General features: G+C 36.9%; 1 protein-coding gene across 6 annotated transcripts in view; it reads left to right on the top strand.

Annotated features, from left to right (window-relative positions):
- The window catches only part of LUC7L3 (LUC7 like 3 pre-mRNA splicing factor), a 28,521-nt gene that overhangs the window by 9,471 nt on the left and 3,188 nt on the right, over positions 1-15,862 (top strand). For 3 of the 6 annotated variants that reach the window (XM_019638520.1, XM_019638519.1, XM_019638521.1), the window contains exons 4-11: positions 5,702-5,768; positions 8,656-8,695; positions 9,322-9,466; positions 10,002-10,076; positions 11,059-11,163; positions 12,064-12,225; positions 12,607-12,890; positions 13,384-13,544. In XM_019638520.1, the coding sequence (XP_019494065.1) occupies positions 5,702-5,768; positions 8,656-8,695; positions 9,322-9,466; positions 10,002-10,076; positions 11,059-11,163; positions 12,064-12,225; positions 12,607-12,890; positions 13,384-13,544 (1,039 nt within the window). Of the gene's footprint in view, positions 1-5,701; positions 5,769-6,799; positions 6,886-8,655; positions 8,696-9,321; positions 9,467-10,001; positions 10,077-11,058; positions 11,164-12,063; positions 12,226-12,606; positions 12,891-13,383; positions 13,545-15,579; positions 15,706-15,862 lie in introns of those variants that run through there. The other 3 variants (XR_002123548.1, XM_019638522.1, XM_019638523.1) reach the window with 3 other exon arrangements.

Raw genomic sequence — 15,862 nt, 5'->3', positions numbered from 1 at the left:
GTACATTATCAGAAATAGAAGTTGAATAAGTTATCTTTATGACTGTTTATAAAGTGGAACTTGATATCTATTGGCATCAGTTGCTTATCAAGGTTATTATTACAGTAACTTAGAATACCAAAAGAAGTTCTTCACAGCATCCGTAAGATTTTAGCTAGGAACCTACATTTGTAGGTGTTTGTAAAGATATTTATATGTGATTCAATGATTTGAAGGCTTTACTATTTGTAAATAATATGTAGCTGACCTGCCCATGGGGGTGTGAAACAACTAGGCATTCAACTGATTTTGGGAAAGCAGTTTAACAAAATAATGCAGCAGCATTGAAAATATTTGATTAGCTCAAGGCAGAATGATATTGCTTACTGTTGGATTCAAGTATATAAAGACAAATCAGTAAGATATTCTTAGGGTATTTTTGTGATCGGAAATGGTCCAAATTGATGACCAGAACTGATTAGTGCCTTGAAGAAGTCAAGGCTAAAAAAATAGGACTGTTTTTGTTAAGGTGTAAATCTTAGCCAGCATTTTATACTTAAACCCTCTCCCAAAATGTGTGTCATCTTTACATTAAATTATGTTCTCTCTCTCGCTCTCTTTTTTTTTTTTTTTTAAGCTGAGCCATCCTGCCACCTGTTGGCAGCTCAGAGGCTGCTCAGCTCGGGGCAGGACTTGAACCGCTGTTACTCAGAGCTCAAACTCTTGAGTGAGCTCTTAACCAACTGAGCCACTCGGCCGGCCCTAAATAATGTTCTCTTATTAAAGATTGATTCCATTAATATATTGGAAATTGATTTTACCATTTTGTTTTCCTTCAGAGTTTAGAACCATTACAATTATTTTTTTTACAGAAGTAAACATGCTTGCTATAAAAGATTAAAATTTAACATAGAAGTAAACAGTGAAAAGTCCTTGGCTCCCTTCCCCATCTCTAAATCCCTGGAGGAAGTTAAAGATTAGTATGTATGTTTCCAAATCTTTTCTAATAATTTACAGACACATACACATATATACCTATAAGTGAAATTGTCATATATTATTAATATAGAAATACTTAAAAATTTCAATTTATACTGTGGAATCTCTTGGTTGGTACATATAAATCTACCTGAATTTAACTATTTGTTTCCTGGTGGATATGTATAGTATGTCCAGTTCTTTTGCCATTACCAACCCAGCTGCAGTGAACATTCTAATACATACAGCTGAGTCACTTGTAGGATAGGCTCTTAGAAAGATGATGACAAAGTTAAATGCACATTTTACATTTTGATGGATGCTGCCAAGTTGTCCCACCACCCTCTAGTATTGTTTGGAATGTTATTTTCCCTGTTTGGCTTTGTTTAATATGAATGAAATTTGCAGTTAGAATTTTCTTTTTCTTTTTCTTTTTTTTAAAGATTTTATTGGGGAATTGGGAGAGGGGAACAGTGCTCTCAGAATCGGGGAAGGGGAGCAGACAAGTTGCTGTCCTTTTGTTCTTCAGTCTAGTTGTGGGAGGACGTTGCTTCACTGGCCCAAGTTGACACCATCATTGCGCTTTTCCCGGATGAGGCAGATCAGTCGCCGGCCTCTGGACGGTTGCTCACAGTGGCTCTTGGCAGCTCACACACGGTAGCTTATGGCAGCCCACTGCAGCCTACGCTGTCGCCGGCGACTCACGGCAGCCCAGCTCCAGGTCGAGCTGTTGTTCACTATCTTAGCTGTAGAAGGCAGTGTCACTGGCCCTCATGTGGGATCCGAACTGGGACCCTGCTGCTCAGAGCTGGTGTCCCAAGCCAGCTCTTAACCAATGCGCCACTCGGCCGGCCCTGCAATTAGAATTTTCTAAGTAATTTCCAAGATATTTGTATTTCTGCATTTTCTTAACTGGTAGTGAATTTACTAAAGTAAATTTATCAAGAGGATAAATCATAATTAGTTATGAGAATTCTGCTCCCCCCTCCTTCTACCTTTGGTTATCAGATTGTTAGATCCATGATGGACATTTATTAAAGACTCGCTGAATAAAAGATGTAAGTGTTAAACACTGCCAATCCCTGGGGAGGGTTACAAGAAGCAGTCTAAATAGGTAGTTTATTGGATAGAGTAACAAGTATTTTGATGTACCATTGCATTGTGGTAGAGAGAGGTAAGGAGAGCTGAAAAGTGGAAATAGCACACAGAACTGGATTAAGAAAATGGGTTCTAATTTTTTTTGGGCTGTTGGAAAAGTCATAATGCATTTTTGCAAGAAAAACCAAAAAATACGTCATGACTTTTCCGACAACCCAATAGATTCTGAAGTAGCTAGATTCCTTCAGGACAGGTCACGTGGTTGGTCTGTTTTCTTGTCTCAAATGGGGTGATTGGACTAAATTATAGGTGGTACCTGGTTAGCCCACAGACAAGTCTACATAGTGCCTAAAAAGGTTTTTTTAAAGTAGTGGGTAGTTTAAAAATCTGACTAATTTGCCTGTTTCTTCCAATTTAATAAACATAGTTTAAATCTCAAAATACCTCTGTGAATATTTGTTGTCTCCTTTTTTAAAATGAGGAAACCAAGGCAAAAATTATAGTCTGTAGTTCCATAGTGGGTAAGTGGTGACCAAGAGTCAAATTTTGTATTACGTTTATGTTACCTGTCCAAGAGTACCTGTTTACACTTGCCTATATTATGCTGTCTTTCTTTCTCTTGTTTCCGTATACCTAGCATGTCTTGCAACCTTTCTTCTTCTGAACTTAAGAACCAGTCAAGCTTCACCACCTGTAATGACCTGATATTCCTGACTAAATTAATTCCCTTGTCTGTTTCTAGTATTGCGTGTACATTCTAGTATACTGTTTTTTTTTGTTTGTTTTCATGTCTGTCTCCTACAAGGCGGTGGGTGAGCTTGAGGAGTGGGTCTTGTTCTTGTATTTCCAGCATCAGTTGTAGCACATAATGTTAAATGATTGTTGAAGTGCCATTTTCCACTTTTTAAAACTTAAATGCTATTTTAAAATTAAACATTTTAAATTAAAATCCCATGGAGTACTTATTAGATTCAAGTGCTCATATATTTTATTGAAAAAATGAACTTAGTACATTTAGACTTGGCGTTTTGACCACTTAGAATCTATTTTTTAGAAAGCCTTATTCATATAAATAAGGCTTAGGTTTCAGAATAAAAAAATAGCTCAGAAAAAACAGGTATTTTAGTTTTTAAAAAATAACATTTATTAGACATTTTATGACAAACCTTGGAGCTAGTAGTAATCAGTTTTACAGAAAAGTTAAGTCACACAATATATGATAAAGCCCAAATTCGGTTTGATTTCGGTGATAAATTATTAAAAATTAGATTCAATTAATTCTAGCTATATTGGTTTTTCATTACCAAAAAAAATTACATGATGCCTTCCTAGAAATACTTGAAGTTTGTATTTGTTTGTATTTTAGAATCAGGAGGGACGACCATAGAGATATCTATTCCTTTTGTTTTAACGATGAGCCTTTTTGAGGATCATAGAGATTGGCCCTGTTTAAACATAAGGAACCAAGTAGTCTTACATTTATTAGTTATGTATGATGACAATAGAAGTCCTGTTGAAAAAAGTAAAAGTTAATTTTTAGATAGAATCTGCTCTGAAATGCTAGAATATACTTCTATAAACATAGGAAGTAGAAATTAAAATAAATTTATACATCAAAGTAAAATGCACAGTATCAGTAAAGTTTCATACCTATGAGAGCTTGAGCATTAAATTTAGCTTTCAAATTACTATATAACCATACGATTTGTAGCTATAAATAACTACGAATGCTGGTGATAACTATTTCTAAACTATTACATGTAACTATTACAGTTGTAGGAAATTAGTTAAATAATTTTTGGGCCCTTGGAAACAGGGTTAATAGTCTGAAAGATAAGTAGCATAGTCTGTCTTCTCTACCCCAAATAAAAGATTCTTAAATATTTTTTAAAACTGAGTATTGGAATTGGTATTTTATTGTGATATACTTAAAGTGGGTGTAGAGTGTAACAGATCACTTTTTTTTTTTTAAGATTTTTATTGGGGAATTGGGATGGGAACAGACAAGTTGCTGTCGTTTTGTTCTTCAGTCTAGTTGTGGAGGACGTTGCTTCACTGGCCCAAGTTGGCACCATCATTGTGCTCTTCCTGGGCAAGGCAGATCAGTCGCCGGCTTCTGGACGGTCGTTCACTGCGGCTGCTGGCCACTCACGCTGGCTGCTGGCTACACACAGTAGCCCCTGGCAACCCACTGCAGCAGGGGCTGCAGCCTACGCCGTCGCTGGCGACTCATGGCAGCCCAGCTCCAGGTTGAGCTGTTGTTCAGCATCTTTGCTGTGGAGGGCAGTGTCAGTGGCCCTCATATGTGGGATCCGAACCGGGGCCCTCTGGCGTCCCAAGCCATTTCTTAACCATCGCGCCACTCGGCCGGCCCATGTAATTTAGTAGTTTTTAAATCCTAATCTGTAAATTGGTTCTGGTCTTTAACAATGTTAGAATGATAGGAACAGTGTAGGTTGTTTTTGTTTGTTTTGTTTCTGGTTTTTATGTGTGTTTTTTTAAAGATTTTTATTAAAACGTAGCTAACATACAATATTATTTTAGTTTCAGGTGTACACCATAGTTATTCAACATTTATATACCTAAAGAAGTGATCACCATAAGTCCAGCAACTGCCTGACACAACATCACAATATTATTGAGTATATTCCCTGTGCTGTACGTTACATCCCCGTGACTTGTTTTATACCCGGAAATTTGAACTTATTCCACTTCACCCTTCCCCCCCCCTTTTTTTAATTTTTCAATTACAGTTGACATTCAATATTTTATATTAATTTCAGGTGTACAGCATAGTGGTTAGATATTCATATAATTTAAGAAGTAATCTCCCTGACTAGTGTAGTACCCACCTGGCACTGTATGTAGTCACTACCATATTACTGACTATATTCCCTATGCTTTGCTTTACATCCCCATGACTATTTTGAAACTGCCAATTTGTGCTTCTTAACCCCTTCATCTTGGTCACTCTGCCTCCCAACTAACCTTAATCTATCACCCAAATAAATCCAGTACCCAAGTGACTCCATTCATAGTTATTAACAACATTATTGACTATTCCTTATGCTATACCGTACATCCCCTTGACTACTGTGTAACAACCAATTTATATTTCTTCATCCCTTCCCCTTTTTCATCCCTCCCATCCCATCTGGCAACCATCAAAATGTTCTGTGTACCTATGAGTTTGTTTCTGTTTTGTTTGTTCATTTTGTTCTTTAAATTCCACATATAAGCATTGCATCTGTCTTTCTTTGTCTGACATACTCCACTCAGCACAATACCCTCCAGGTCCATCCTTGCTGCCACAGATGGCAAGAACCTATTTTCTTGTTTTTGTTTTTGTTTATAAAAAAAAATAAATATTCCTTTTTTTCTGGACATCTTCCCAAATTTGTTATTGCGATTGATGGGGTAGGCAGTGATTTTAAAAACTGGTAACTTCTTGTCAGTCTTGTACATCCTTTACTGAAATCCAGGAGTCTGGAAGTCACTATCTAACTAAAATGGTATAACAAATGAAATTGTTAAACTTACTTGGTTGAAAGATGGAGATCAAGAAGTGAGAAAATCGTTATTTGGCACCCTTTTCCAAAAAACTGACAATTTAAAAAAATTAAGTACCTTTGTTTTTATTCAATAGGTTTGTAAATATTACCTCTGTGGTTTTTGTCCTGCGGAATTGTTCACCAACACTCGTTCTGATCTTGGTAAGTGAATTTTCTGTGTAACTTATCAAATTTGTGGCAAAAATCAAACAAACTGGTACTTTATAATTCTGAAACGTTTTCTCCTAAAAGTTTGTTGATAAGATAATTTCTTTCCTGGCTTAGATTTTTTTTAATGTATTAATAAGTGTCAGTCTAGTTAAATAATACATGTATATTTCCACGCCTTCCCAAAACCCCTCCACTAAAATGAAAATTTTAAAACGAAAGTGTAAACGGAAGAAGAGATAACATTAGAAATGTCAACAAAATTTTGGAAGATAAGAAGTGGATGGAAGAGTAGCAGCGAACTCAACAGAGTAGAGAAACCTGTACCCTGAAAGCCTGCAAAAGGGGATATTGAACAGAAGCAAGTGTTTGATCAGCAGAACCCCGGGCAGGCTCAGGATTTGGAGGCACCCGGGTACCATAGAAGGTAGAGTTGAGTTAAGGGGCCGAAATTGACTTGTTCGTCTAGTTTAGGGTTTCTCAACCTTGACATTTCACATTTTGAACTGGTAGAGTCTGTTATTTTATGGGGGCTGTCCTGTGCGTTGTAGGATGTTTAGTAGCATCCCTGCCCTCTACCCACTAGATGTCAGCACCCCCCCCCCCATTATGACAATAAAAATGTCTCCAGGCATTGCCAAATGTCCCTGGGGGGCGTAATTGCCACATGTTGAGAAACACTAGTCTAGGTGTCAGACTCTTAAAACCTATGCATCTGGTGATTCTGCCTCTCCCATCCCTATACCCCAAGAGACAATGGGGTTATTTTCTGGAGAAATTGGACTAAAGAGACTCTAGTTCAACTGAACTATAAAATGTAAACAAATATATAATTGAGAGACTATTATAAGAGAAGTTAAGCACAATGCTTGTCCTAGAGCATTAAGAACACATTAGGATGAGTCTAGATATTGGGATTCCAGACACAGCACAGGGCAGTAGAGAGTAAAAGATTGTAAGAGATTAAACAAGTCTATATTCTTAATAGTGGGGTTTTCCCATTCCCTCCTCTGCCCTGTTCCTAGAAGGATACAGCCAGATGTTTTTCCCCAGGCAGAAGAGAAGAGGATTCTTTAGAGAAAGTGAACAGTTCCAGAGAAGTGATCTACAGGTACTGACCTTTGGGGAGTCTCCTAAAAGAAAGCCTTTGCTGCCTGATTTTCCAATGGTAAAGCCCATATTAGTTGACAAAACCTGCCTGTGCATACCAACTTACAGTCAGATTTTGGAAGTGTTTTGCCAGTCAAGGAACACCAGTCAGACATTTGAAGAAAACCTTCAACACGAAAGATTAACCAAAGCCAACAGGAAAAAAGAATTTAGTGGAGTTAGAGATAATGGGGAAAGCAAGAGAAAAAAATGAAAAGTCTTAACTAAATTTAGTATCCTCAGAGAAATACAAGAAGATATTAGGAAGAATAGGATGCTATATAAAAGGGAACTTTTGAAAAACCAAAAGTGCCCTTGGAAATTAGAACTGGAGAAATCTGAAAGAAAATCAGTGGAAAGGTTTGAGAATGTTGGGTAATAGGATGGAAAAGATTAAAATATCAGCCTAGCATTCTAATAGCTGAATAAGTCTAGATAGAGAAAACAGAAGGGAGGAAATTTAAAAATTTGCAGTATTGAATGAAGGACAGTTAGTCTCTAGATTGAATGTATTTGAGTGTTCAGCAGTGAGTGAGAAAAGATCCTACCAACACACAGGGTTGTGAAATTTCAGAACACCAGGAGTGGGGGTGGGGTTGGGGCACACAGGATTGTGAATCAGAATGGCCTCAGGTTTGTCAGTAACAAACTGGAAGCTTGAAGACATTGGAGAAACTCCCTGAGGATTCTGAATGAAAAATATTTTTATCCAGGTTAGCTCTATAGCCAAAATGAAAGGGTGAAAAGAGGTTTTTTTTCAGATATGCAAGTTCTCAAATTATCTCCCATGAACCTTTTCTCTGGAAACTACAAACGTGGGCATAAACCAAGAAGGAGGAAAACAAGAGATCCAGTCAACTGCATCCACTACAGACCAGAAAAGGAATTTTTCAGGATGACAACTCTTGTTAGTGAGCTTAGAAAATAAGCAGTCCAGATTGAAGCAGGTCAGGAATGCCACGGAAGAAAATGAAGCTGATTCTCTGATACCTTTTGAATCTTGAGGGAAATTAGTATTGAGATAGTTTCTGTAGCTGAGTTAAAAGTGTTTCAGAAGAATTTGGAAATAGAAAACTAAAATGAAACAATTCTGACAAAATTCTAACTAAGTATAGAGTGTATTAGAAGTGTCATCATAATGCGCCTTTTGTTTGGCTCAGTAGTTAATAGTACTTGCATAGTCAAAATATAAACACTGAATGTTTACCTAACCTAAAATTTTGATGTCTAAGGTAAACCAAAAGAAAGTAAAATAAGCATAGAATACAGAGGTAAATCCCAGAAGAAATAGCTAAAAGGGTTAAAATTGGTTGCCTATGGTGGTGGGAAAGGGTGGGACTAGGGTGCTAGTCTTGTACTATTTGACTTGATGTGCAGATAGTCAAAATTAGTGAGATGTCAGTCGTGATTCAGACCCATGGTCTGCCCTCCTCACTGTTTTTCTTGGGTGGCAGTAAGGAACAGTTTTCTCTCTCATCCTGTTCCCTCTTCTCTTACCTTATAGTTGCTCCCCATTAAACTGATCCTGAAGACTAAGAACAGTTTTTGTGCTCACTTGGGCATGTTGCTTCATGATTCAGTAGGCTCAATTTAGGCATCTACAGACTGAATGATAAAGTGGATCTTCCCCTCCCCATTTTTATTTTTTTTAAAGAAAACTTCCTTTTGTTTTCACTAGAGAAAAGTTGTTAACGTCACCAATACTTCATGCATTCATATTTTTTTTCTTCAGGTCCATGTGAAAAAATTCATGATGAAAATCTACGAAAACAGTAAGTTACCCTTTTTTGGGGGTCATTTTCCCCCATCCCTATCATTTAGTTTTAGGGGGACAAAGATCAAAGAAATAATTGGAATTAGTGTAAAGTGAATGTCTGATTGAGGTCCTATTCATTAGCTGGCAGGGGGAGGGGGGAGAGTAGAAAGTCATGTAGCTTCAATAATGATACTATATTATTAGCCACCACATGAGTACATAACTAAATGCCAAGCATAAAGCCTAAGCTTTTTTTTAAACACCACAGTTGCTTTTTAATAGGCTTGGTTTTATAAATGAGACTTGTCCAGGGTCACAAATCCAGTGTAGTTGTGTCGTTGGTATTGAAGCACCTAGATTTGCCTGATTGTAAAATCCATGCTCTTACCAAGCATAATGGCAGCTAAATACTGCCTTCCCTTTACCAGGATGAGGGAAAGCCAGAAATTCACTTCTTAAACACCTGGTTTACTCTTCAGCCTAAATGCAATAGTCCACGAGACTAGTTAAGGTAAAATATGTGGGGGGAAAACAGAATATGTGAATCTTAACAGTCCATGAGACTAGATAAGAGAATATGTGAGTTGTAATGGATAAAACTTAGAAAACAATGTAATGCTTGTTTGTTTTCATTTTTATCAGGTATGAGAAAAGTTCTCGTTTTATGAAAGTTGGCTATGAGAGAGATTTTTTGCGATATCTGCAGAGCTTACTTGCAGAAGTAGAACGTAGAATTAGGCGAGGCCATGCTCGTTTGGCATTATCTCAAAACCAGCAGTCCTCTGGGGTGAGTGTGAAATTCATTTGCAGCCTTTGTAAACTGTCCTTGTTCTCTGGTGACCCAGAGACCTCCCTGGTATTGAAACTTGTGTTCAAGTTCTTTCATTTCTTTGTGTTCTTTTAGAATGACATGAAACTTAGAAGGCATTTATTTTTTCAATCTTTAGTAGTAAATGTACTACTGATTTTACTATCATATGATTTTTCTCTTGAATATCAGTAACTGACAATATGTAATTGGCTAACAGAAATTGAAGATAATTAAGTTACTATCCTTGTGACTCAATTTTTTTTTTTTTTTTTTTAAGCTGAGCCATCGTGTCACCTGTTGGCAGCTCAGCGGCTGCTCAGCTCGGGCCAGGAATCGAGCCACTGTTGCTCAGAGATCAAACCCTTGAGCGAGCTCTTAACCAACTGAGCCACTCAGCCGGCCCGTGACTCAATATTTTTATTATTAAACACAAATATGTGTGGTATGTGAGGGTTTGAATATTTATCTTTGTTTTTTACTTTTTGATAATACATTTTATTGTCTTCAATAGGCAGCTGGCCCAACAGGGAAAAATGAAGAAAAAATTCAGGTTCTAACAGATAAAATTGATGTACTCCTGCAACAGGTAAAACTGTGTGAATTAATGTCAGAAAATACTTGGAATAAACACTTAACCAAAGAAGATATAAAGGTGGCAAATAAATATATGTAAAGGTGCTCAGTGTTATTAGTCATTAGGGAAACACAAATTAAAACCACAGTGGGATTTTTATTGTACACCTATCAGAATGGCTAAAATTAAAAAAGACTGACCATACCAAATGTTAATGAAGATGTGGGCAAACTAAAACTGTCATACACTGCTCATGGGATGTAAAATGGTGCAACAACTTTGGACAAGAGTTGATGAGTTTCTTAAAAAGTTAAAAGATACACCACGAGCCATTCTACTCCTAGATATTTACCCAAGAGGAATAAAAACATGTTTACACAGAGTTGTACACTGCTGTATATAGCAGCCTTATTCATAAGAGGCAAAAACCCTAAAAACAAGAGAAACAACTCATGTCTTATCAGCAAGTGAATGGATAAAAAATTATGATGCATTCGCACAATAACTACTCAGTAATAAAGAGGAATTAAGTACATGTTACAGTATGGATGAATCTTAAGATGCTTAGGCGGCGTGAGAGAAGCCAACCTCCCTGCCCCCCGAAAAGTGCATGAGTCCATTTACATAAATATCTAGAAAATGCCAGAAATCTATAGTGAAAGAAAGACCAGTGGTTGCTTGGGGAGGAGGTACTGTAGAAGCACAAGGGAACTTTGGGGTGATGAATGTTTTCATTATTTAGATGATGGTATTGATTTCATTGGTGTCAAAACTTACTAAGTTATGCAGCTTATTGCATGTCAAGTACACTTCATTAATGTGTAAAAAATCAAAAGGGTAAATTAAACCTGAAGAGGCTTCAGTAAACAACCAAGTAGAAAGATCCAAAATAACCACTAAATGTGAATGAAGCTTGGGGAAGAAAAGAAAAATATTTGGATAGTTTGGTTAGAAAGGAGTCTTCAATGTTTTGTTTGTTTTTTATCTCCCTTAGATTGAAGAATTAGGATCTGAAGGAAAAGTCGAAGAAGCCCAGGGAATGATGAAATTAGTTGAACAGTTAAAAGAAGAGAGAGAATTGCTTAGGTCCACAACGTCGGTGAGTAGCAACCTCATTTTGATTCACTCAGGCTGTTCGTTATGAATTACTAGGACCTATCCCTATTTGAGAACCTTTGTAAGCAATTTTCTAATGTCCTGAATTAAGAGCCATCAAACTTTATCATAAAGGGCAACGTAGTAAATATGTTACATTTGTAGGCTACACTGTTGCAGCTACTAAGCTCTGTCTTTATCTTATGAAAACTGCCTTAGACGATACATAAACAAATGGGTGTGGCTATATAGCCAATAAAACTTACAGGCTTCTAACTGCTGACTTGCCAACTGGTGCCTTAGATCATAAGTATTCATTTGGGCTTGGGCTTTATTTTCTTTTGTTAGTACATGTTTACCTTAGTTCAAAATTGGTATACTCTTAAAATATTGTCGCCTTTTTAAAACTTTTAATTAGAAAATATGTTTTGGATATCGATGGTAGAATATAATTGGTCATTGGTTCCCAAATATTGAATAAGATGTTCAGATTATGCTCAGGGAGTTCAATTCCTTAATGATTTTGAAAAACATTTTTAATATGGAGGTGACACCTTTAGCCTGTTGAACCTAAGCAAGAAATGAATTCAGACTGAAATACGTAGGTAACTTTCTGAAAGGTAGTTTAACTTTTCCAAGGTGGTGGGGTAATCGATGGTTCCAGTTGAGTGATGGGAGTCACACTTCCTGGATGATATGGAAAGCTGGTTGCTGTTGCCATGCTCTCCCTTTCTAAAAGTTGACCAATTGCTGCTTGGTATTAATGACTGGGGTGGGGGTGGGAGGACAGAATGGAATGTAGCAACTCCCAAAATTAGAACTCTATTCTAAATGATAAGTACTTTTTTGGGATTTGTTTCTCTCTTCCTAAAATATCCTAATAATAACTGATTTATCATTTTAGACAATTGAAAGTTTTGCTGCCCAAGAAAAACAAATGGAAGTTTGTGAAGTGTGTGGAGCTTTTTTGATAGTAGGAGATGCCCAGTCCCGGGTAGATGATCATTTGATGGGAAAACAGCACATGGGCTATGCCAAAATTAAAGCTACTGTAGAAGAATTAAAAGTAAGTTTTTTCTAAACATGCATTTTAGCTATAGCTAGTACTATATTTTAGTATGGCTAAAAATTGATTACATAGATATAAACCTCTTGTTGACAGTGGTGTTATTTGAAGCAGTGATAACCCCTATAAAATTTTGTTAGTCATTAGATTAGCAGAGTACTCTATTTTCTTCACTGTTTAGTGGTAGGAATTTGGAGAAAGACTATTCCTGAGGATTTAGTTAAGTAATGACATCTTATGTTACATATATGATATGGAAATTTCCCTTTTAAGGCATCAAATTTCCTAAGTTGGTCTACAAATGCTTCACATTAGGTGACCATTGTTTGAAAGTGTTTTTAAAGGTTATTGTTCTATAAATATTGAACTTGATTTCCTTAGGAAAAGTTAAGAAAAAGAACTGAAGAACCTGATCGTGATGAACGCTTAAAAAAGGAGAAGCAAGAACGAGAAGAAAGAGAAAAAGAACGGGAGAGAGAAAGGGAAGAACGAGAAAGGAAAAGACGACGAGAAGAGGAAGAAAGAGAAAAAGAAAGGGCTCGCGACAGGGAGAGAAGAAAGAGAAGTCGTTCACGGAGTCGGCACTCCAGCCGAACTTCTGACCGAAGATGCAGCAGGTCTCGGGACCACAAAAGATCACGAAGTAGAGAGAGAAGGAGAAGCAGGTATGTGGAACACCTGAAACAGGGCCTGGAATGCAGTGAGTGAGTGTGCAGCGAACAGTAGTAATTACTGGTGTTATTCCTTGGTACTTAAGAAGCTCTTAAGTTTCGCTGAGCACTAAGATGGATTATAAGAGTTGCATCAGTGAGCTCGTGCATCTTCAAGGCAACTTCTTTGCTATTTCCTCCCAGTCTAAGGAGGCTTGGTGCAATCTTATTAGTAAGTTAGTGTATTATATGGTCTCTTAAGTGCTTCTCTTCTCATTGATCCTAAGAAAATATTTAAATTATAAGTTATTTTGGGTGAGGTTACAAGTTAGAAAGATTTTCAGTAATTTTCTAATGTAAATATGTCTTAGTAGTAGATTAACATTCATTTGCCTCTTAAGGGTAAGTTTTGCTTAATCTTGATATTTATTCAGTGGTCTATAATTCTTCAGGGTTTTTTCTCGTGATATCAGCTAAAGTTGCTTTCCATTTGTTTTAAATTATTAAGAAGTAGAGATCGACGAAGAAGCAGAAGCCATGATAGATCAGAAAGAAAGCATAGATCTCGTAGTCGGGATCGAAGAAGATCAAAAAGCCGGGATCGAAAGTCATACAAGCACAGGAGCAAAAGTCGGGACAGAGAACAAGATAGAAAATCTAAGGAGAAAGGTTAGTTTATGTGACAATTTAATTCAATAAGAGACTCTTTTCACACTCTTGTCTCCCTCACTTTTCTTCGGATGCAGGCAGAGTTCCATTTCAAGCTATACTCCTTTTCACTTAAAATTTAATGGGAGATGGGCATTATTTTCCCCTCTCCTGCATTTGATTTGTGAGAATGACAGTTGACATGGTATTTTCTTAGAACACGTTAAAACCACATCCTTCAATTGATAACCTGGAGGTTTATCATCTACATTCTTCCAAGTATTGTATTACCTTTCAGGGTTTTTAGGCTGTAGAATATATTAACTTGGTTATTGGCAGTATTTTTTTTTATCTGCTGTAGTGTTCCATGATTTGTCTTGCAGAGTAAATGTACATTGTTTCATTGGTCCTCATGTGTACAGCTTCATTTAACTCAGTAATGAACTTCTAAGTTCGCAGAAGTTGAACTCCTTATATGTCTTAACCATGTGTTCTATTGAAACGTGCTGTTTCCCCTCTACTTTTTTCTTTGGTTTTCTGTGGCATTCTAGTAGCTGGTTTACTGTGCATTATGAATGGACTTTCTCATTTTGTCTTTGGCATGTTTTCACAACGATATTCTCATCTTTTAACTTAGTCTTTATTGAAAGATAATTTTTAATCATCAAGATCTTACTGCATTTTCTTCAGATTCCTTGAGCATCTTTCATTTTGTATTGACTGGGCTGATCTGCTTGCATGGATTTTGGGAATGAAAGGGCCTAATTTTCTTGGCTCTGCTTGTTCTGTCCTTTTCTGCCTATCTGTGTCCATGTTTGATCATATGTGTGCTGCTGTTTGAGTTTATTATATTGGACTTTTATGTGATACTCATTATTTTCTTTTATGGAACCTATGATTTTTTTTTTTTTTTTTTTTGGGCCAGACTCAGGTTTTTGCTAGATTGAGCTAGAGAACTAGCAGCACAAACAACAGATTTTTTTTTTTTTGCTTTCTTTTATTTTTTTCTTAAATAAGTGCAGCTTCTTTTTGAAAAATATTTTACATACACTGGCCTTTTTACAACATGGAGCAAATGTTAAAAAGTAGGAAACAAGGGTAATTTAAAAAACTTAGTCTCATGAGCTTTTGTATTTGCCATTTAAGTTTAGAAATTCTGTGATTCAAAAGGCAGTTGCCACAAAGGGTTAACTGATTTTACATTAGTTTTAAGAAAGTTTCACCTAACACTTGCAAGACTTTCTTTATAATGTATTTTTGGGGTGAGGGGTCAATTCTCAAGAGCCAGATATTGATGTCAGAGATCAAATTACTCATCTTTGAGAACTAAATTTCTATCATCCATGTCACTTAAAATAGTTGGATTGGTTCTCAGGACAAAAGCTAGCTGGCCTTTATAACTATCTGGGATCACAGTTAAGCAAGAAATGGCACTGGCCTAACTGAAAACAGACGTGTTTGTATAATTTCTGGGTAAAAGATGTCTTGAATTGCTTGGCTATAATTCTAATTGTAATCATGACATCGTGGAATATAATAAAACTTTTAATAAGCTGCACTGAGTTTAGATTATGGACAAATAGGGGTTTTTCCTGGTGAGATATGTATGGAGGGAGAGAGGCCTTGATTCAGAGAAAACTGCATCAGGTCTATCTTGAAAGATTGGATATGCCATTAATAGATTTACCTTAAACTTTGGGATCTCTTAGAAGTGATAGGATTTATTGGCTTTTGAAAATGCCATGTAGCCATTCAGGCACTCCTAGGTTTATAAATGACTGAAGGCCTGAACCTTGAGACTGGATATGAGCAGTGGTGAGCATTTGATAATGGCAAACCGACTAAGAGGGAGTTCACTACTCCAGGTGTTGTGATGGAAACACTTTAACTCCACAAATGAAAAGTGGTTTCTCAACACAAACCTGTCTTCCTTACCACCAACCAATTTAGCGTGCTCTCTTTGTCAAGAGAGTTTCCTTCTTTAATCCATAGCCCTAAAATCCACCACAGTTTGTGGATGTCCTTAGGACTATTAAGATCTACCATATTTACATAGGGCAGAAGATAAGATTATTGGACTGACTACTAGTCCTCTACGGGGCAACAAGACGACTCTTCCACAGTGAAGCTACCTGTGCACCGGAGAAGCCCATAAGGCACAAAGGGAGGACTTTCCCACAAGGTCAGTTAGAGCACACTGCACTGGCACAGTTTTCATAGGTGGACAGACAGACGGGAAGCAAGTCCTGCAGTCAGCTACTTGGACATTGCTTTGTGCATTTTGCAGGTGTAATGAACTGAATATGCTCCTTCACACAAGATCTTCAATTCTTACATTC

Source organism: Hipposideros armiger, unplaced genomic scaffold, assembly GCF_001890085.2.
Source record: "Hipposideros armiger isolate ML-2016 unplaced genomic scaffold, ASM189008v1 scaffold_40, whole genome shotgun sequence".
In the NCBI taxonomy this organism is placed as follows: domain Eukaryota; kingdom Metazoa; phylum Chordata; class Mammalia; order Chiroptera; family Hipposideridae; genus Hipposideros; species Hipposideros armiger.
The sequence above is the reverse complement of the archived record's forward strand: the minus strand, read 5'-3'. Positions and strand labels throughout refer to the sequence as shown.